This window comes from Fusarium falciforme, chromosome 14, assembly GCF_026873545.1.
Source record: "Fusarium falciforme chromosome 14, complete sequence".
NCBI classification, from domain to species: Eukaryota; Fungi; Ascomycota; class Sordariomycetes; order Hypocreales; family Nectriaceae; genus Fusarium; species Fusarium falciforme.
Genome location: NC_070557.1, coordinates 57,620 through 80,617, shown reverse-complemented (window position 1 = coordinate 80,617; position 22,998 = coordinate 57,620). Strand labels below are relative to the sequence as shown.

General features: G+C 49.0%; 4 protein-coding genes across 4 annotated transcripts; 2 read left to right on the top strand and 2 right to left on the bottom strand.

Annotated features, from left to right (window-relative positions):
• Positions 1–520: 520 nt before the first annotated feature.
• On the bottom strand, positions 521–1,825 carry NCS54_01499500 (Methyltransferase type 11; the record flags this gene model as incomplete). The annotated part of the gene is made up of 1 exon (XM_053160110.1): positions 521–1,825. The coding sequence occupies one exon, from the start codon at positions 1,823–1,825 to the stop codon at positions 521–523; it is 1,305 nt and encodes a 434-aa protein (XP_053016085.1).
• A 6,801-nt stretch (positions 1,826–8,626) lies between these two features.
• Positions 8,627–10,000, top strand: NCS54_01499400 (F-box domain-containing protein; the record flags this gene model as incomplete). Its single annotated transcript, XM_053160109.1, has 1 exon — positions 8,627–10,000. The coding sequence occupies one exon, from the start codon at positions 8,627–8,629 to the stop codon at positions 9,998–10,000; it is 1,374 nt and encodes a 457-aa protein (XP_053016084.1).
• A 4,818-nt stretch (positions 10,001–14,818) lies between these two features.
• On the top strand, positions 14,819–15,277 carry NCS54_01499300 (Hypothetical protein; the record flags this gene model as incomplete). Its single annotated transcript, XM_053160108.1, has 1 exon — positions 14,819–15,277. The coding sequence occupies one exon, from the start codon at positions 14,819–14,821 to the stop codon at positions 15,275–15,277; it is 459 nt and encodes a 152-aa protein (XP_053016083.1).
• A 731-nt stretch (positions 15,278–16,008) lies between these two features.
• NCS54_01499200 (Hypothetical protein) lies at positions 16,009–17,070 on the bottom strand (the record flags this gene model as incomplete). The annotated part of the gene is made up of 5 exons (XM_053160107.1): positions 16,009–16,066; positions 16,115–16,207; positions 16,271–16,540; positions 16,592–16,729; positions 16,790–17,070. The coding sequence occupies 5 exons, from the start codon at positions 17,068–17,070 to the stop codon at positions 16,009–16,011; spliced, it is 840 nt and encodes a 279-aa protein (XP_053016082.1).
• Positions 17,071–22,998: the final 5,928 nt, after the last annotated feature.

Sequence of the window (22,998 nt, the reverse complement as noted above, 5' to 3'; positions counted from 1 at the left end):
ATTGACGCATACGGCTGGTATAAGAAATATTGAGATGAATGAATAAGATCTACGCTCTTTTGACTTCAAATTGGTATAGCTTATGCCTTTATTGAAGCTTTATTTAATGCGCAATTATATCTCAAAGGTTGTGGTGGCGATGAGGGTGATGAGGATGGATCAGGATTGTGTCAGTTTAAATGCAACGCATTGTAACCGTGAGAATTGGAATCCATAACGATCCTAGATACATCGGCGCTTTATCACAAACCACGCATGTGAATACTAACCTGCTTGCGAATATTGATAGATGAGGAGAATCTGTGGACTAAGTAAAGGATAGGCATAACTCGAGTTGAATGTTACCGGGTTCGATTGAGAACGGCGAAAGGCAAAAGAAAATTAACCTCCAGGGCGAGACATCCAAATAATTTATTCACCAACTAGAATTCCCTAACGCCAGCGTATCTTCCATTACTTATCCAAGACCCGGTCCTCCATTTGCATAGACACCTTATACGAACATACAAAGCCCCAGCCTTCATCCTTCCAGGATACCCAAAGCATTCCTCCTAAACCATGGCCAGTAAACCTCCCTCGCCCACTGAGCCAGACGCTGCAACCCCCATACTGCCTTATACACACCCAAAAGACTACTCGTAGACCCGAACTCTTTCTCCAGCCACAGCACAGTTTGCTGCCCCTCCCTCGTCGTAGCTGCAAAGCTCCAATGATGTCCCTCCACGATAATAGCCGGTAGAAACGGTAGTCCGTCGAATGAACCGCCAGATCGAGCGACGAGATCCTCGAGGAATTTCCATTGCGCAGCGTGCCATGTGCCTAATTGTAACTCCGCCGTCGCTGGCTGAACGCCGCCTCGTCTCTTAGTTTCGATGCTGACGGCGATGGGCCGGTTGCGGAGAGAAACGATGTCAGTATGGTTGATCACATTACAGGGCAGCGCTCGGCGGAGACTCTTGGTAGCATTGAGAGCAATTTGTTCTGTTTCTGGCATAAGGTAGATGCAAAAGTCGACCATCTTCGCTTGGGAAGTTGTAGGAAGGTATTCTCTGATGATCTTTGCGGTCGTGCAAGGGGCGAAGCCTACTATTTGGTTCCGCCTTCGACAACCGTAGATGGCTTTGTATAAGAGAGGATGATGGACCATCATGTTCCACCCTGACTCGGACTGCGTTGTGGCCTGGCACTCTGCAGCCTCTTCGACCAGGTAAGCAACGTCATCGAGCGAAGGGGTTGGTCCGAGTTGATCACGATCTGCAGGGGCTGCAAACATATAATCGAGAAAAACATGAAGGCTGAGGTCTCGTTTGGCTTGTTCTTTGATTTCCTCCTGCAGATCGCTTGATATTACGCCAACGCCGTTGCTACAGTTCTCGAGCTCCATGAGCAGTTGAGACAGCACGGGGGGCAAGGTCGGAGTCGTCAAGGATAGCACCCGCGTCTCGAAGCCATCGGAGTATAGTTCCATAGAGGAAATTTGTTTCAGAGGCGAGGATCGGCCGGATGTTTGTGATTGTCCTGATTGCGACTCTGAAGGGGCCGGTAGGGAAGTTGTTGGTGATGCCGTCTGGAGATATCCCCGTCCCCTCCGACTGCTGCTTGCTCTCGGTGTATCATCGACGTCGCTGGCGTTATCTTCCACTCGTTGCCTCTTAGGCGTCGGATGCGAGTCGTCGGTCATCGTCTGGCGTCTTTTTCGCGATTCGGGCGGTGATGGAGGTTGATGCTGATTGTTGTCGGTCGGCTTTGGATAGAGGGCAGTCGACCCACTGCCTGCTAAGGGTTCAAGCTGGGATAGCCAATTGGTGATGTCTTCAGTTTTCATGTTGTCGCATTGTCGCGGGTTCGTTGCTGGGTCTTTTCGTGTCAATGCTGTTGTCGCTCTGCAGTGGTTGATGGTGGGAAAACGATGTTGTTATCTTATCGGCGATGACGTCTCCGAGCCAACGACTGCTGACTCAGCCCACAACCCTACTGTATCAACTCCCACTGGTATTGGGCACCCAACACCACTTTTTCTGGGTCCGGCTACAAGAAAGCTTGGCCCATGCATTTCCCCAGTCCCAGCTTCCATGCCCCCTGCCCTGATTCCCTGTCGCCGTAAATAGGAAACAGCTTGATCGGCTCGATTTTTAAAATGAAATAGAAAGTACCGGATGATGCCTTAGTTTGGAGGTCATTGCCCTCACAATCGTACCGTCACTCAAGTTCCCTTCAGCCAGCTTTCAAAGCTCAGGGAGTATGGACCTTGATGAGGTGATCTATGTTATCTCCTCTCCGGGGAAAGAGAAAACTACGTCGATCTATTGCCCTTTTTAGTTTTAATGCGAACCCTTGTCGAATACCCCATTGACGGCTTGTTTGGCTGCAGCCACAACAGCTCTGTCGCAGGGGTCCAATCTTACGAGCAGGGCGGACGTGAGCACATGGGTATCGGACCTTCGGTTGCACTTGATCGGCGGGCGAGTGTGGGGGTGTTCAGCTTGGAGTGTCACTGGCTGGTGTGGGTATACTACGTCGTACGAAATCGTGATGGGGCAGTGAGGGAGAAACTGTCGACTCAGCCGCAAAGGATTGGGAATACCGTAGGATCTCGAGAAATCCGGGCACTGTAGTGTCGCCACAAATGCCGTACGGACCAATCAATTCACGGTATTTTGACAGTTTAGCGGTTAAGAGTGGAAGAGTGGAGGAGCTAGAATGCCCAGATTTCTCGAGATCTTCGGGTAATCGCCGTGGTATCTTGCCTCAGCTGATTCAGCTGAGAGGTGACACGAAAGGTTGCAGCAGTGTCGCTTTCCCCACATACCCTGTCAGCATCAAGTCGTAGTAGGCAGGCCGGCCCGCCCCGTGCAGATCGCTTAGAGCCGACTAGATGATCTGTGTTCTATTCGCCCTCAGGAAAAACTTGCTGCTGCATTGCAGATGTTGGTTGTGACCGAGCTTGCTGTCTTGCCTCACACAATACGAAGATCCATGAGTTGCTTGTCTACTGGCAGCAGCCAAGGCAGATAAAACCGGCAGGTGGCGGTGTTTTCTCAGCCAACGATCCCAGAAATGCATTGACCCATCGCTGCCTGATGCTCAAACCTGCAGCATACCAAAACAGTCATGCACTTTACCGTCCGAACTGCACCTTGCTTTGGTCGAGTTGAGGTGGCTTACTGGGGTTGCGGCGGCGCGTGATCGGTCGTGCTATGTTGGAAGGAGGCCCGAGCGGTGGTCAGAGATCAAAGACATGCATCCTGACGAGACATTGGATCTGGGAGGGGAGACTATACCGTCCTTATTGCAGCCTGACAGGTCGTCTTGTGGATCATTATTGTGGATCACTCTCTGTGGTACGGAGTAATGAGGCCAGGCGGCAAGTGGGGCTCAGATCACGACAGCGTGTCCGCGATTACACCTTAAAAATGGCGACCTTCTGAAAAAACATAACTTCAATAAACTACCGGTTGGCTGGTGGGGCCTTGACCAACGCTCGGTTGGGACCGTTATCAGTATTATTCTATTCGAAGTAGTCATTGTTTGTGTTCTGGGAGGTCCCAAATATCGATGGAGAATGGTAGGGGACTCATGCGAGAATGGCTCGGGCGAGGCCTCCCGGGTGAGGTGTATATGATTGGATGAAATCTGTGGAGTGCACGTGACTTGAGCGTTCACGTTGATCAGCTGATAAGCATATGAGATCTGCCTTGCCAGAGGCTGTGCAAGCTGCAAATTGAGAAATAACGCTGTACTCGACGACGCGAGCTCTCTCTCCCGTCATTTCCTGGCCCCCATCTCTGTTTCTACTTTTTGCAATTCGTCCCGCGCCATGGATAATAATTTAATTGGGACTGGTCGAAAACGGACAATCGACGAGCTCTACGGCAATGATAGCCAGTCGGCCTCGTCTGCTCCACCTAACGATGGTGAGCTGTGTAGACGGTGCTCAGGGATTGATCTCGACGAAGTCTTCAAGCGGAAGATCGACAGAAGCTCATTCGTCATGAATCTAGGCCCGATTGCGGCCCTGGAGGCATCATCTTGCCAAATGTGTCACATCTTTGCGAGCTTCGCTCCACGCAATCTCACTCCCGCACTACATCTTGGAGAATCCACAGAGTCGTTGTTGAGGACTGGATTGTATCATCTACGGGTCTTTAGTGCCAGCTGGGCTTTTACTGGATTCATGAGAGGGGGGGAAGATGTTCAAGAAACTAACGTCCTGGCCGTCGCCCCATCAGAGTCAACCACTCAAAAGCTTCAGTGGGAAATGCGAAGCACCTTGTGCGAGACGGGCTACCTGAGTCTAGAGTCATCAATCGACACTCAGACCACCTGTCAAGTCCGCACACTCAAGCCACAGGTCTTCGATTTCAGTCTTGCAAGTACCTGGATGTCCTACTGTGCCGACCATCACCGGACTCGCTGTTCTCGCAGGACATTTTCAGAGCTTCGCTGTTTCCGCGCCATCGATTGCCGCAGCCGCGAAATAGTCGACGCGCCCGAAGGATGTCGCTATGTGGCTTTGTCCTATGTGTGGGGAAAGCCCAACGTTTCTGGATCCTCTCTGAATCCGGCAATGCCTCCCAAGAACAACCGGCGCCGCTTCGAGAAAGTCATTGAAGATAGTATCACGGTGACCCAGAGCCTCGGCTTGCAGTATCTCTGGGTTGACAGAGTTTGCATCGACCAGTCAGACGACAACGACAAGCGTCACCAAATCAGTCAGATGGATTTGATATACGCAAACTCTGCTTTGACAATCATTGCGGCTGCAGGTAACGGTCCGGACCATGGATTACCTGGGATCAATGGGACTCCAAGAGTACGACAGCAAAGATTCATGGTTCGAAATAAAGGCCTTATCTCCACCTTACCGGCTGCAAGGTGCACCGTCCAGAAATCCAAATGGCACACCCGAGGATGGACGTTTCAAGAAAGTGTGCTGTCCACAAGACGCCTAATTTTTACTGAAGCCCAAGTGCTCTTCGAATGTAACGGTATGCACTGCACCGAGGTGCTGGATCTTCCTTTAGATCTCATGCATACCAGAAACAAGCAAAAGTTCGACAGTTTGGCTTACGATCTGGGTGCTTTATCGGCAAAAACGCCCGGATTAGATCCCGCGGAATACATGCAATACGTTGCCGATTACTCCTTGAGAGAGCTCACCTACCGCAAAGATGCCCTCAATGCTTTTCAAGGAGTCCTTAATGCTTTCAAAAAAGCCAAGAAACCCGTCTATAATTTTTGGGACATTCCAATTTTCTTGACCGACAACAACCTGTCACGCGGTAGTGGCCGAATGAAGATCACTAGGTCGATGTCAGCACGCTTTGCTATCAGTCTCTTCTGGCACTCATCATCTGGGACATCACGGGGCCTTGTGCGAACAGGGACAGGCTTCCCGAGCTGGTCGTGGGCTGGATGGGAGGGACCCGTGGCAGGCCAGTTGCCATGGGCCAATATGGGGAAAGGCTGCTTTGCGGATGTCCGCGTTTGTCTTGAGGATAATTGCGAGAATACTTTCAGTCTTGACGAGATCGACTTCCAGCCTCGGATGTGTGCATTACAGGATGTTTACTCTAGCATTATCCAGATTGAGGGATGGACAATTGTCGTCGGTATTGCGGATTTGCACTTCACTCTGGGAGAGAAGGCCTCCTTTGCGAAGAAGAAATCATCCTCAGCAATGAAGCCTGAAGATGGAATCCACGTCAGCTTCGCTATGGGCTCACGAGGAACCGTTTACTCAAGGCTCGAATTTCATGATATGTCCTTGGCCTCTTCTTATAATCACACCTTCATGGGCTTTCTCCCATCGTCATATAGAGGCGGTCAAGGTAGTATGTTTGGAAGAGCAATGCTTCTGGAAAAGGTTGGCGGCCATTACGAACGCGTCGGTCTCTTTGAACCGGTTCGCTGCTGGAGCCGGGACAAGGCAGGCAAATTGCAAATGATTGAAGGTCGAGGCGGCGGAATTGGATGTGGCGACTTGGAAAGCACTAAGAAACGGTTTTGGCTAGGGTAAACTTCACGACTCGGGGCTTTAGGTCGTTCTCTGTACGCAGGGAACTGCAGATGTCCACGTTGGAGTGTGCTTCCAAGTCGGACTGATGCAAGGTGAGGCTGCGGGTCTTATTCCAACTGGCAAGAAAAACATTCAGAGGCTACAGCAGAATGACATAGTGTCGCATAACATTCGTGTGACCGGATGTAACTATCCGGTTTCACATCTGGCCTGTCGCATAATCCTAACGACATGAGCTTAAATAGCTGTGCCCGAACACATGGCTGTTCGATTTCTTTTGTTCTTTAGATAATTCTCATCAATTGACTGGTGCATCAATGATCCCTGTGGAGCCAATTGTCTGACACGTTTGGTATCAAGGGGTGCTTCTGCGTTTAGGCTAAGACCTGCGAGGCGCATCTTGATTATTCTCCGTAGGCTTGCTAGGATAATGCCGAGAATTCTATTGTTAGGTTCAAGCAAAAATGTAGGTTAATTTTTCAACACTCGAACGCCAAGAACGTAAGAGCGCAGGAAGGGGTGGTACTGCGCGTTTGATCCCTGTCGACGATGACAGGGCTCGACATCAAGCGCACAAAGGCAGAGTTTTAGGTCAAGCAAGGCTACTAAGGAACATCGCAAACAATGTGAACAAAATTCTTACAAACAACTGCCATGAAACGCTCCAGAACAACACCAAAGGCTCGACGTCAGAAGAGATGTTTAGGGCCTTTGAGAATTTAGGGTTGAATTGAAGCCGTGATGCTTACGGATGCGCCCCTAACTGAGGAGTAAGTCTTCAAATATGGAGATATACCATTCATCGCCTCGCCTTTATAAACAGAAAAGAAATCGACTTCTATATCCCGGCGCTTGCAATCCTCCCCATTGGGGACATGAAAGGCACCTTTGTCACGCATTTGCATTACTCGCACTACTGATCACAGCGTCCGCAATATCCACATTCCTTGTCGCAGGCCGTGAAGTCTTTCGGGGATTCATATCCGTAACAGTAACCGCTGACATTTTCTTCTTCTTCTTCTTCTTCTTGGCAATTGCATAAATGCCCCCAGTTCCTTCCTAAGAAGCCTTTTGCCAAGTAGAGATCCGACTCAGAAGGAACACTAGTGTCGTCGATATCTATCTCACTTTCAGCATCTAAGACATCCAACTCAGAGCTGGATTCTATTTCAAAAGTGTCTTCTGACTGAGACTCGGCGTCGGACAACAGCCCATTGCTAATACCTTCTTCTTAATAGGTTGCATTCTCATCTTCCCGTATTCTACCCGCTTCGTTTTCAATTGCTTCGTGCGCATCAGGGTTAGGAAGGGAACTTATTCTCTTAGGCAAGAAGCTCAATGTGCTTTCTCTCTCTGAGGAACCCGATATAGTAGCATTATGCAACTGTAAATCCGAAGTTTCGCAGATGTCATCATCTCCGGTAGAGTGATGCTGGTCACCATATGGTCCCATCGCGCATGATCTCAGCATCGCCTCTCCTAACGGGCTAGGCGAATTTGAGCCTATCTCAATTGTTCCGTGTGGCTCTGCGCATTGCGTAGATTCTGCAGACACGGTTGTACCAACACAGACTCTTCTGTTGGTTATAGATGCGATCCATTTCCGGCCACAATGATGTTGCTTATAACATGGTTCAAAGCTGGTGGAGGTGGCGTCTCAGTTCGATCTGACCAGCTAGCGGCGTTTGCGAGGACATTGAGGCAGCTTGTCGACTCTGTGTGACGTTGCAGCGAGAATGGAGGCCGCAAAGCTTTTATCGGTTGGGGGACATAGACTTGAAATCGGATATCTCCATGCACCGAGGAGCTCCGAAGCCGTCGTTGAGCGCATTTAGCAATGACATCTTGCCTTGCTTTCTCCTGTGGTGGATTATACTCTCGAGGTCGCCCACGCTTCTTGGGTGCTTCGGGCATAGTGATTAAGAAGCAGTATTACAATGATTGACTTAGACCGTCTTGAAGTTCCTATAGCTTGATGAGATGAGCTTGCCCCTGAGTTGACCGCGAAATCCTGATTAGGCTAGTGCGTGACCGCGAAAATCAAATGAAGTTAGTGTGTGACCGCTAAATTCTGGTTGGCCAGAGATTTTGAGTTCTAAGTCCAAAATAGGCTAGCGTACTGACCGCGAAACTCAAAAGGGCAATTTCGACTGACCCGATGGCTTCGTACACAAGGCGCATCACGGGGTGTAGAGTCGCGTGGGCTGAATAATCCGCTTGTTACGTCTGGTAATGTGCTCAAGGGTATTGAGTGTAACCAAGTTGTATTGATAGCTGAGGTAGCTATTGCATAAGATAGTGCAACGAGTGTATCCTATATACTTCGTGATGCTTCCTTGGAGCACTGAGAGCGCTGGGAGCGATGTCAGTTTGGTCTGCCGCTCCAGGCCGCTCCGGCGCTCCTCTCCTGATTCGTCGGCTTGACTGACGCATCAGACCTGCTCGTGCGACGTAATGGGGCTCTGCCGGGTTTTACCGCCTATCATGGCTTTAGGCCGTAACAAAAGGCGGGGGTCAGGTTCCAGATTTCTTACCGAAAATAATCAGGCGCTCGCTTGCTCTCTCGTCTATACAACTTCCATTCGCCTCAGTTCGCATCACATCCTCATGGCTACTTTACCCCATCTTCCGATCGAAGTCGCTACTATCATTTTCACAGAACTTCGACCCAGAGACTGGCTTTCCCTCCGTCGAACATGCAAGGGGATCAACGCAAAGACAGCACATCTCTTCACCAAGTCCTTCTTTAAGAAGCGCGTGGTAATGCTTGAACGAAGAAGTCTGCAGTGTCTCGAGAGTATCGCAACGCACCATGCTCTTAGTCAGTCCGTCGAGGAGCTCGAGATCTGCACCAGCCATCTACTGCCCCTCGACGAGGTCCGAGAGATCGAGCCACCGTATAGCGAATATGAAAACATGATGAAAAGCCTCCGGGGGAAGATTACCCCGGCTGAGTTGGGCATAGACTATGACGAGTGGTATGACAGGTGGCAGATCAACAATGGAGAGGGGGATTCCAGTGACTCTGACGACGCTGACGACGCTGACGACGACGATGGTGATGGTGATACTGAAAGGGATCGACTGAGGCGACTCAATGCAAGCGAGTATCGCAAACGCCTATACGACCAGGAAGACGTGATGCAATCACGCTACGATGTTAAATGCCTGACACAGGCCATGGCGCATTTCAAGCGGTGCAAGCATATCAACATCAGCAGTAGCATCCAGGCTTGGGGGCTAAATCGATTGAGGCGCAGCATCGGCATCTTGCCTCAAAGGGGCCTTACATTCGAATCGAAAGAGAGCACACGGCTGGTTCGTCACATCATCCATGTGGTTCTCACAGCGGTAGCAGCAAGTAAAATCCAGGTTGAGGTACTGAACATTGGACCCGAGGGAATGCTCATGAATTCGAACCGGGTCAGTCCTTTCATGCTTATGGGGCCGTCCTCTGCTATCTTAGTAGAGTCTCCTCCCTTCAGCCTGCGTCGACTACAGATCTCACTCGATCCAAATGTTCCTCAACACGTTCCGGTTTCCTCCAAGTGGGACTCTGATCTGATTCGGTTCATCAAGCTCTTGCCGGAGCTTTCCTACCTTGAACTCGTCTTTGAGGAGCGAGATGAGATGGGACGGTTTTCGGAGCTAGGCAAGGAGCTTTATATCCCTAAACTCGAGAAGTTAATGCTTTCCTGTATTGACTGCGCCAGAGAGGACATAGCATTATGTCTGATCCGTCACCGTCGAACGCTTCGAGAGGTCGTTTTAGATTCTATCCAGCTCGCTGGGAATACTGCATCATGGCGTTGGTTGATTGAGATTATTCGTGATAGCCTAGACCTTGTTAGCCTGTCTATCGAATCAAGCGGAGCTAAAGAGGAAGTAGGGGTTAGTAGATTTATAGATCTCGATGATATGCAGGCGACGGACATACAAGGTCTCACCGAGATTATTAGCATATTAGCGGCGAAAATATAGAGACAAGTTGGGCTGCACGACGCTTCACCGTTTACTAGTAGCCCGATGTGACGGTTGGTGTTGAATTGGGCCATGTACGCAATAAGGTCACGTGGAACCCGAAGAAGGCAATTGGACCAATTAGGCAAGAAGGACGGGGAGCTGCGTATATCACAAGTGGCGATGACCTCAGACAGTCAGATTGAACTCAACAAGGACAACAACACAATTGCAGTCATCTTGGTGCCGCACATCCTTTCCAACAGAATACTCCATTGAGTCAACCTTGCTAGCTGCAGATCAAGGAAGGCAGAATCATCACAATCTCCGTGAGCCTCTTACTTGACAAGGAACTCCTCAGGCCTTGGTGTCACGGCCCGGATCGACGTATTCCGCTCACTCGGTGCGAGTGAGCGGGACCCATTTTCTCACTCCGGGCAAGTGAGAATGTAACACTATCTCACGATGGGCATCGTGAGACGCTCCCCAGACCCTGCCTATAAAAAAACCACACAACATTCCTTAGACAGACACTCTCGCTACCTCAGCTTTTCAATATAACTTGATTACTCAAGAATACTTCTTGATATTATCAGACGTGATTCGCCACCCTACACTCAGTACGTTACGCCCCGTTGCAACTGCCAGCATAAGCCAATTCGGTTACGGTTTACTACGTTGGGAACACCGACCGTCACACTGCTGCTCGAAGTCCGACCAGTAAGAGTACCCGCAACACGACACGAACTAGACTATGGAAATATGGCGGCACACTTTTTGTTGGTCTGAGTAAAGGGTGCTCCGGTTATCCAAGGATCGCCCATTCAGCCCCGACAGGCCAGAGCCCACCGCCCTAAAGAAGCCTCACCGTGCAAAAAGATCTAGATCCTCTGCTACCCTCACCAAAACCAATCCCATATCCATGCATGGTTGATAGTTCGGCGCCACATTGAGCAACCACATTGGCTAGGGCGGCACTTCAACGTCCCATACTACCTCGACGAGTAGACTATTCTCAACCGATCTAAAGGGCTTACATTTCATAAGATTCCCGAAGAACTCCTCCTCCCAGTAGGCTTCTTAGATATATCCTTCCGTAACAAGGCGGAGTGGCGTTTCAGGCTCCTCCACAAATTCGATTATCTTAAACGAATCGTTCAAATCACGGAGCTATACGCCAAAGTCATAGACAACTCCGCCCGGCAATGTTGCCCAAGACCACAAAGGTCCAGAGATTTGGTCCGGGTTACTTTCTTCCGCACTCAGGGGTTTCTCCTTCTTCCAAAGAAGTTATCGGGCGGCGTCAGCTTTCCATATCCCCGCCAGACATTCCGACGTTAGCCAACCCACGAAAGGCGCCAAATATGATATCGATTCAATGAAAGCTAGTAGCCTATCTTAGGGACGAGAATAATGGCGGAATAAGTATTTCTCAACGATTTTCATCCAGGCTTAAACTCTCCAATTAATCTCCACAAGATTCTCAGAAGAATATAGGGATAGCGAGAATGCTTCGTCAAGGTAATGCTCTAGGTCACCATCTAATATTAAGTAATCACCACCGTCGACCACATTGCCATCCTTCTAACATTTCCATTTGATTTATCGTGTGCCAAAACTAATGACACGCGTCGAGACGAGGTGCTCTTAATAAGTCCAAATCCGCATATGTAGAGGGTCCTCGTCTAAAATATAGTTCAGGGTCTTTTCGCACAGGAGCATAGAACCTTCGACCTTGCGATTAGGGAATTCCCATTTGAAAGGTAACTCGTAGATAGCACCATAGCACTGGTCAACGTTTCGAGGTTACAAGAATCCCTCACCGCAATGCGAAGCACTTACAGCAGAGATAAGGACGTCAGCTCATTTATAAAACTCGACCATTCTATCCAACTAATGCCGTTGCTCGACCGGATCATTTTAGACTATGCAGAAAGCATCAATCCAAAGGTTTCGGTGGCCAATACTTCGCGTTACTTCAATTAGGTCCCAGACGGTCCTCGGCAGACTCGCGAGTTACAACCCATATTCCATTCTTAGTCCTACATTCGCCTTGGTCATTTGGGCTTAGTGAATGGCATTTGCTTTCGAGCCAATACCCCAGGCATAACTAGCAATGGCATAGTTCTCCCCAGTTATAGGATCAGTTATGAACAGGCGCATGATAGGTTCCTCAAATCGGCCAACATCCAGTAGTCTCTTGGGCATAGCACAATTACGTCGATGCTCATTAAGTCGTTCATTACACACCGAATGATTCTCCCGATAGCGGTCGAAATACCGTTTTATCCAAGCAAAACTATTTATCGACCCGGGGTATAGGTTAAAGGGCAAAACTCATATAAACTTAGAAGCAGGATGATCTATAGCATGATCAGAACGAGATCCGTCTTTATCAGGCAGGGGAAAGATGTCATTCATACTATCTTGAACAAAAGGCTGCAGTAGATCATCAATTTCCTATCCAATATCTGGGCTAAGGCTCCAATTCCAGCCGAGACTCATTAATAAGTTTTCGGCATAGTCAATATGCGCACATACGACAAGCGTATAGAATTCACGACACCAGGGCTTGGCCAAGTTGTCGAGTTTCCGCTCGTGCGATTGGAAAAGAATACAACCCAATAACGCGTTCTTCGCGACCTGTTCATAACGGAATCATGCTATAATGCCAGACGGCGAGTTGTTTTGAATGAGCAGCTTGAGGCAGGATGAACAGGAATGTAGTCGAAGGGCAGCGATGTCTAGGAGTAGGCTTAATATTTCTTCCGCCATGATGAAGGTGTCATGCTGCGAAACAAAGCGATTTCGTGAGCGATAAGACTCGACGGTTCTCATGTGATCATTAGCTCGGGCGGGGCTCAGCCTCGGCTCAGATGAATGATACAGGGGACGCAAACCAGAGCCGATTTGTCCAAAAAGAGCCTTGAGGAATGAAGCTAGTCTTTATACAACTTTCGAAGGAAAAGGGAACCAAAGAGAATCACCTATTAAGGTCAATCCAGCCTCCTTTATAACGAGGCTGTGCAGGTTGATGCCTAAACTTACCCCGCAATGATACCTGAACGCCGGCGCTGAATGACTGAGCAACTGAGGAGAGAATCCTACTCCTCCTATTACTGTACACACACATAAGAATCTATTGCGCCTGGTAGGCCATGCCCAAAGGGCTCTAAAGCTAAAAAATACATACACCACTCTAGTTCTTACCTTGATCCCACTAAGCCCTTCGCTAAGCCCTTGTGGACCCCGCCATTCGGCTAGTAGCCCACTAAGTCCCCATATGGGAATATAGGGGTTAGGGATAGCGCGTGAGTCCCGGGTACAAAATTTGTTCAGAACAGAGGAAAAACAACATATACAAGAAAATAAGATAAACGCATCGAATAAACCTAGCCCCATATTTTTCCCTATCCTATAGAGTGAATTATTGTGGTTTAGAACACTTAACGGGTTAAATTTTGACAAGTGGGTCTCGATACATGCACCATCGATGGTGCATGTATCCTCACGTGACTCGTGCACCACCGGTGGTGCAACTATCATCCGTTATGTAAGGCCACGTTGGCCATACCTATTGAAACGGGATAACGTATCCCATGAGTGCCCACAAGGCTGCAAGCAGGTCACAAAGGGGGGTTAGGCCCAATCAGAGCCCTCAGTGGCGGTGATACTTCGTCACTCTCTATCATCCGCTGGAGAACGAAGTATCGCGATGTTAAGGCCTTAGCAGTCATGCGACCAGGAGAAGTAGCTGACGGCTAACGATATAACACTGGGGCAAGATACGGCTTGAAGCCTTGTGGGCACTGATGGGATATGATAAGCGAGCGGCGCAGACAAGCGAGCGACGCACCTATCCCCTCAATTGTCGAAAGGCTCCCGCCAGGTCACTCCAGGGATGTCTGCCCAATTAAAATGCAAGAATGAAAGGTACATTATTCCCTACCTAAATTAGCCCATGATAGATGTCCCAACAATATTTTGAGTTACAAATCGCGACATCACACTGCTCACACCCCCAAATTGATTGATGCCTCTTCTTCTTTAATTCAGGCCTCTTCTTATTATTGCTGACCGGCTGTCATCTTCTCTGATGAAGCTGCTATCATCATATACATTGAGGGCCTCGCCCGGTATTAGTTAAGAACTCATAGATGACTTTGAAATGATTTATATGACGATTTTGGCAAGAATAGTTAATGATGCATCTTTAGGTTCCCCTCATGTACCTGTCATGTAATAGGGGTCATGTGGGGCAAGGTACTTTCGGGAGCCTTTCGACAATTGAGGGGATACTGTGCACTTAAAAATAATAAGCCTTAAGTATTTAAAAATAGCTATAAATTAGCTAGAAACTTAATAACAGTATTTTTTTTTAAATATTTAACTAGAAAGAGATCTACTAGGTATTTTTTTTTAGATTTTTAAAAAATTATATTACTTCTATAACCGGCCCACCTGGGACATTGACCGACAGGCCCGGGGGGGAAGAGGAGGTGGAGTACTGTGACGGTCAAGGTTCCCAACGTAGTAAACCGTAACCTGATTTGGTTTATGTTGGCAGTTGCAACGGGGCGTAACGTACTGAGCGTAGGGTGGCGAATCACGTCTGATAATATCAAGAAGTATTCTTGAGTAATCAAGTTGTATTGAAAGCTGGAGAGCTATCTAGACAGGGAGGTGGGAATGAGTGAAGCTATATATACTATTCTGATTTGCTTGGTCGATCATGGTTTTGTGAGTCGAACAGAGTCGAACCGACTTCGTTCGACTTGCATATGGCGGACAACCTTATTGGTCGGTCGAACGGAGTCGAACCGACCTCGTTCGACTCGCATGTGGCGAATAACCTTATTGGTCGGCACGGAATGTGTGATGTTCCGTCTTCATACCGTTCCCATCTTGGGTCGTAACAAGTACGCAGAGCCCGATATCAATGTCACCATCTTCGAACGCGCTGCATTGGCAGAGATTTTCTGCCGCCAGCCCGACGGCTTGACTGAAGATCAGATCTTCGAGCGCAAGATCAAGGCCGTCAATCTCATGGTGGCTCTCTGCGACAAGAGAGAGACGGCCAAGCGTGATCGCATTCAGCAAAGGGCCAAAGCCTGCCTGTCCATAAAGACCGAGCCTCTCGAAATAGAACACGAAACGTTGCCCAGCCCTGATTGGTTCCCTCTGCTCCTGCATACTGCGCAATGCCCTGATTGCATCGGTGATGAGCGACTCTCACGTGAAAAGCGAACATTTACATACTGCCGCCCAACTATCATGAACGACTATTTCGATGGCTAGCATCTGGTTAGACGTGAACAAGCTGAGCGGAGGGGTGAGAAGATACGGTGCGAGCACCCCAAGTATCGAGACATCAAATTTAAGCATATTAACCACTTCCGACGCCATGTTCAGGAAGTCCATGGTGTCACTCTGCAGTCATCAGAGGAAGTAAAGCAGAGGCGACAGCGCAAGGTAAGGCGCCGCCAGATGGTCAGGGGAAAGCGCCCACAGCAGGAAAGAACCTAGAGATAGAACGGCTAGAGCCAAAGTCCCTTCCTCCATATCATAGATTCAGTAGAAGCAGCCCGAGCTAGAATAAAATGCATCAAGGAAAGGAATCAAGATGTTTTCCGCGGCAATGGTCGGTTAGGAAGTAAAGTAATTCTCGCTGGGTATCCTTTTACCCAACGCTCTCGCTGAGCTTCTCGTTCAGGTCTAAGATCTTAGCCAGCCCCGAAAGATAGTGGTTCCAGAAGACATCCCGTTGGCCCACCCCGGTTCCTTTGTTTGGCCTCGACCCTGTTCGAGCGCGTGTTACGTGGGTGGCTTAAACCATGGATATACCTTACCTCTAATAACTTAATCGGATTAAAAGGTATAGCAATTAAGTATACCTTAGCGGGCGAATGGTAGGAAAACCGGTATATAACTATTATATACCTAGAAAAGGGTGCCGGATCTATAATAATACTTCAACTGCATCATACTCACTCCCTTAAAGCATCTCATCAAGGCCCTCCTATCCTAAGCTATTCATCCTCCGCCTTACCCTTTGGTTCCAGAGGCCGTCTCCCATAAGTCGAGTATCTAAACGAGTTAGCAACTATCAAGCCATACAAGTCATACAACACATACATCGACCAATATGCATGAATGCTCTTATCAGACATCTCCTTCCTGACCCTTGCGAGATAGACAATCACCTCCTCCTTGCTCCACCCAAGCACCCTAGTAAATGCAGCCATGGCAAGCGACTCAAGGCCCTAGAACGCATCCATGTTAGTATTATACCACTGGCCGAGCTCCTTATACTTCTTCTCCCGCGGCCAAGGCCCGCTTGGCCACTTAAAGGTAGTCTCGACAATGTCCACAAAGCCCGTGTCCCGCAGGATATCCTTATTCTTCTTATTGTCCTGGAACTTGCGGCCGATCTTTGTGGACGCCTCGTCTAGGAGCCTGACGAGCCGCGAGAGCTCGTGGTGCTCCTTGAGTATGCCGTCGTCGGATTTGCCGTAGAGGTCGATCTCCAGGAGCTCGACGTAGCCGCCAGGGGTGAGTTTGCTAACTGGCTTAGGGAGGGTGCTCACGGTGGTGGCTGGGCCGGGGACTTACTCGTAGATGTTGCGGATGTATTCTGGCCAACTCTTGATGCTGAAGGTCATCATCCTACTATAGACGTAGTCAAAAGGCTCAGAGAACGACCACGACTCTTCAATATCATCGACGAAGAACTCGACGTTTGGGGGGACGCTACGAATCTGTCAGCTTCGTGCGTGATACCAGGGCAAGGGTTATAAAGTTCAACCATACAAATTGGGTTGAATCGGTGAGAGATCGACGCCAATGACCTGAGATTCGGGATGCTCATCGCTAAAGTCCACGGCCCAGATTCCCATGCCCATGCCAACATCAAGGACCCGCTTAACCTTAGAGTCGGGGTCGTTGGGTGGTGCTAGGCCCAGTCGGCCTCCTAGGGTAAGGATGATCAGGTTGTGTTGCAAATCTGTCTTCAATGAGCGTTTACGCATAATGCCTCTAGAAGGCGGTTGGAAAGTACCTAGTCTCTCACACTCAAGATCGTCGTTAGGCATGTTGTATTCTAGACGGTAAATCAGAACCCAGTCGATATGGTCAACAGCGAAGGTAGCCTTACTGCCGTCTTTATACCGATGATAGGTTCTCTCATTTTCCTGCTGATAGCTAAGGATAGAGCTCCTTAGACTCTCCGACGACGAAGCAAAGTCCTATTTGACGAACCATATCAGACCACGGGCTCCCTCAACGTATAAAGGGAGACAAGTTGGAATCCGTACCGTGCCGAGCGAAGAGTCTCAATCATCGCCCACCTGCAATAGGTTAACTCATGCTCTACATAACGAATATGAGCTATAAACCTCATCGTCAGGCTCAATGATAGGCTCCAGGTTGACGGTTGTGTTGTTGCACATGGTTCAATCAGGGCTTCCTCTCTTAATCGCGCAGTGTGTCAAATGTCAAAAGACGGCTGCCCCTCTTTCTTAGCCCTAGGCTAGGGCGCGGCTCGGCTTTAAGAGAATTCAGAGCCCCTGCTCAAGGATTCATTATCCTGCAGGGTCGAACCAACAGGCCCAGATGCAGGTGGCTAAGCGAACCCATCATATCATACGACGGGGGAACCACTCGGGGTTAACGGGGTTCTTTTCCCCATTGGGGACTTGCTATACAAGAGCTACAGTAGGGAAATCAATCATAGCAATAAGTACCCTATCTTGGCCTAAGGCAGAATCTTATGATCCATGGTTTACCCGAAATCAAGTCGATTGCCCTTCCACATGACCGCAAGGGACCTAACAGAATACGGGATGGTGGTTTACTTATAGGCGTGACGAGGCTTCTACTAGTGGCAGCCTTAGATAAGCCATGGCCAGCAAATCGATACTATGGGACCGTCGAATTATTGCCGGATCCTGCCAGCAAGGGGGAGGAGTTAGGATGGATCAGGGTCATACAGGTCACAGATGGACCGCCTTATGGGCGAGGGTGGCTACCACCGGCAAGGCGTTATGCGCGGTAGAAGACCATCGGCTTAAGTAGGTACGGTCCAAGTACTAAATATGTCGGCTGGTCGGGTGGTGCTCAACGGGCCGAAGAGAAGGAGTTTTACCGAAAAGAAAGGGTAGTGTGATGATCGTGTGTTTCCCAAGGGATAAACCGGTCGTGCTGGGTTTATGTTGGCAGGAGTGTATCGGCGTAGTCTGAGCAATCGGTCGTAAGTCACGTCTCGTAATGTGCTCAAAGGTATTAAGTGTAACCAAGTTGCATTGATAGCTGAGGTAGCTACTACATAGGAAAGTGCAAATGAGTGTGTACTATATACTAGAGTTCCTTGAAGTTGGATCACGATGTGAACAGTGATCCAAGCAGTTGGATCACGGACGAAAGAGTGATCCTTTGGTGATTGGTAGGAAAAGTGGGGTTCGTCCATGTCACGCAGACAGCACATAATGAGGTGCATTTCAGGCCGTGACAGGTAGGCTGTGTGTCAGACAACTGGCTCCACAGGGATCATTGATGGCACCAGTCAATTGATGAGAATTATCTGAAGAACAAAAGAAATTGAACAGCCATGTGTTCGGGCAGAGCTATTTAAGCTCATGTCGTCAGGATTGGAATCTTTGATGCGACAAGTTAGATGTGAAACCGGATACACGACCCCAAAGTATGAGCCGCGTCTCATATCCAGTCGCACGAACCTAGCGGTGATATGCGACAGGTGGGCTATGCCGTGTGTGCGACAGGCTGATATGCGACACAGGGCTACCACCGTGCCTCTCTCTACGCCACCAAAACAGCAAGCTTCCTCGGCTTCCTCCGCTTTCCAGGATATGCGCGCTGCCTGCTATTCTGTGACTACGCCTAGGACTCTCCCACCGAGTCCTCCAACCTCATCTTCCGGCCAGCCCGTTACGCCACCACGAAAGCGACACGGCCCTGACCCTGCGCCGACGCCGACGAAGAGGCCGCGTATGCCGCAGCCGGCCCCAAACCTTTCCTCTTTGCCTGACGGTTGCAGCGCTGTCACTCAATCCTTCCCTCCCTTAGCCTTAGCGTCTTCCTCTAGCGACTTAAACACTACTAAGCAAAATCCCGCCTCGGTAAACCCTTCAACGCCTACGCTTAATTCAATTATCGCCTTACCATTAGATTCAACAAACCGGCCACATCAAAGCCGTCAACCCACCAAAAAAATTCTAGAAAAAGAATAACAACGTGGATAGTAAGCTACTACAATATTCTCAGGATAGATAAAAATATAAAAATAAAAACCAAGACGGAAATAGCCTATTATCTAGCCGCAAAATGGAAAATACCACCTAACTCCATAATGAAAACCACAAACCCCTCCATTTTATCTTCATCTTCCCGACCTATCAAAAATCCTATCTCGCTCTGGCCTGAAAAACTTTCGTTCCTCAAGGCTCTATGTGCAAGCCCCGGCTTGCCTCTCTTGTACCACAGCACACTTGCCCCAGCGTTGCCGTCAATCATCATCACCATTGGCGTCACTGCCGTCTTCCGGATCGTCTCGGAACCCCCCACAGGATGATCTTCCGGGCAGACGCAATTGCGTCGTCAGTCTGCTGACAGCCAGACTCATGAGATAACAAGCTGCGTGCTGTAACTGGGGGAATAAATCCGATAGAGTTCGAAAGTGGGGCGTAGCACGCCACTTACCTCGATCCAACGTCCGCTGTCCCTAAAAGAGGCGGCGCTCAAAGCTGCCGATTCAATCCAAAAAGCGTTCTTGATAACATCAAGACGAAGACGGAAGAACCACTGCCCTCTAATAAAGACGTACGATCAGCTCAACCGAATCCACCACAACCACTTGTTACACTCAAATATACGGTTTGCTTCTCAATTCTAAAATGGCGGCTGTATTTCGTGCGAAAGTGCAATATTGGAATCTATCCAACATCTCCATTCTCTGCCCATTCTGCAACCGCACTCATCATCACCATTTCAACCAAGACATGTACCGTGGCAACCTCCGCCGAACCGCCGACTGTCGGGACGGCTCTTTTAAACTCTACGAACTGTGTTTCCCTTTCGATGAGTCGACCGGCGAGATTGCTTTCTATGTGGACAAAAGCAATAAAAGATATGTGGCTATTGGTGCACAAGTGGACCCGAACGACAAGCGGTTGCCAGCTCCAGACGGCAGTGGCGTAGGAAATAGAGTGTCGTGGTTTGAGCGCCGAAAGTGGACAGAAGGAAAAGAGACGCATATTCTCGACAACGCTGATGAGGGTTTTCGACGATTAAAGGACGTCTTTGGTGGAGATGAAGACGAGACCTCCTCCTGCCTCAAGATCAAATACGCCTGCTCAAGCCTTGTCAGAGGCAATGAAAGTTGGTTGAAGGAATATTTGGACTCTTCTCTCGAGGCTACACTTTTTCTTCAGGGCGTGGACGACACGGGAAATACCGCCTTACATCTGGCAGCATGTGAGGGTTGGCCTCAGGTGGTTAGGCTGCTTCTTCTTTACGACCTGGATATCAACGCCACAAATCCTAAAGGAAGGACTCCTCTTATGGAGGCTGCACTCTGGGGACGACTTCATAATGTTCTCTTACTCCTCCAGCACGGGGCAGACATAGAAGCCACAGATGACCAAGGATATTCAGCCATCGACTTTGCTATACCATCACAGAAAAACGACGATGAACGATATGACAAATTCGAACAGTTCCTCTATATGTTTTCATCCAAGACATACGACACTCACCAACGGAATACGGAGCGCCGACAAATCGTCAGCATTCTCAAGGAAAGAGAAGAATCCAAGACGACAGTTCGAAGTTCCTCGATAAATGACGGCATTGAAGAATTCAAGTTTCTCACAAGCCTTGAAAGACGCTCCGTCGTCCTGGTCAAAGAGTTTCCTCTCTCTAAAATGAGCAAGGCCATTGCGCGCTTGACATTCCTCGGCACCAGGAAGGACAAATTCACGCCAGTGGATGCAATGAGCGGCTGGAAGCATGATGATAATGCAGAGGACCAAGTTGTCATCAATGGCAGGAGTTGGACGTCAGAAGTCATCAAACTCGCCGCCTTTCTCCAGTATAGCCTTCCAGCAGACAACGAAAAGGATCAGGGCTTGAGAGGGCAGCATAACGCCTGTCACGCAGAGAAGCAGCTTATAGCCTACTTTGTGAACACCCATGTTGTCTTGACAGAAGACCATTGGCATCTCAGAGAAGCCATACCTCCGGTTATGATTAACAAAGCTCAAATTATAGTGAACAAGGAAGAGTGCCGGGACTGCAAAGCCTTCGTTGCGGCAGTAAATACGGCGCTTAAGCTAGACTTACAGGTGAAGGAGATCAACAACTCTAAACTAGATACTTAAGGACTTCGAATTTGGCGAACTCAATTAACTAAACATTGACATCACGTCGGTGATCCCCAGGATGGGCCTAAATGCAAATTCTGCCTTACCAAACTCCATATTAAGCCATGCCTTTCGGTATATTCATCAATGGATAAGGCGGACTCAAGGAGAGGAGTTGATATGGCACTGGATCTTCTCAGGTTTCAAGAGAGGGTCAGTCGTGTGGTGGCCAATTGCTTTGATGCCTTTAGCATCCTTAGACTTTGATTCCTGTGATAAAGCAATATTGCGGGAGTGGAAGATGATGTGTTGTTCTTGAAAGGTCTAAGTTACATGTGTCTGATAGAAGCACAGCTCCTTACATAGTATCCACATCCCAGCCACTAGCAGATCGGACCATCTCGGTCATACAGTCTCAACATCCTGACATATGCAAGCATACGAAGGATCAATGGATTCAGGAGACGTGGCCCAGCCCGCAAGGACCAGAGGGCATGGAGGCTCGTGACTGGGAATGGAACATGTTTTTTCTGGTCTCTTGCTTCCGCCACAACGAAATAGATCCTTCTTACGAATCACCCTTGTCAATACGTGCAAGTCTCCACCTCATCTTCTCCGTCATAGCCATGCCACAGGTACCATTCATGCAATCGTCACCTATGCGTCACGGACTTCGCCTAGATTCAAGGCTCTGTGTGAAGCAGCTGCCTCCACCTGCTCCGCCGATGAGGACAACTTTCATGTGATTGTAGCAGTGGCCATGTTAGCTTGCATAATTTCTGCCTAGGCCAAACTTCTGGTTGGCAGCAATTTGACAGGGGCCTCCTAGGAACGCCCGAGCATCCTTTCCATCCCTGATTGTCTAGATGCTTGAATCATTACCATCTATCATCTTCTTTATGGGGAAACTGCTGTGCATGAAGGAATGGCCAATCCACCTCTTACGTAGCCCTAGGTCCAGATTAGGCCCCTTGAGCAGCATCACAGGCACAGAATCTGCCCCGCCAACCGCCATTTTCGAACCGTTCCTTTTCAGCACAACTGCTGATGTACAAGGTGGATCCCAGTTACACGTGGTTTACGGGGCGTGGCGGGCACCGATAACCAAGCACTACGATCCGAGACAACTGACGGACCAAAGGACAACGAACCGAAGACAATGACGTATGACAAAGATCCGAGGCAACGATCTAAGACAACGACACAGGGTAGAGACAAGACAGCGAACCAGGACAGCGATACACGACAGTGATTCACGACAACGACACCAGATAACGACCCAAGGCGATGTCGCGATGAATACCTCGCAAGACACATCGAAGTTGTCCACCATCATCCACACGAGCCCGCCCGCGTCCATGAGTGCGACCGAGACCGATACGGAATACAAGCCCCAGTATGAGATCGAACCGTTCACCGTCAGATACGAATATACTATGATAGCCTGTGATTCTGACAATGGGAACGGAACCGATATGACACACGAACCCCAGGTTGACATAAAACCGTCCACCTGTTGTCGAATTGCGCAGTGATGCTGGGTGTGCTTGATAAAATCAAGTTTGTTATTATTATTGTCATGGTGAGAGCTCCCTAGGGGATTATATCCCATGCGATTCCATCTAGGACTTTCAACTTTCAATC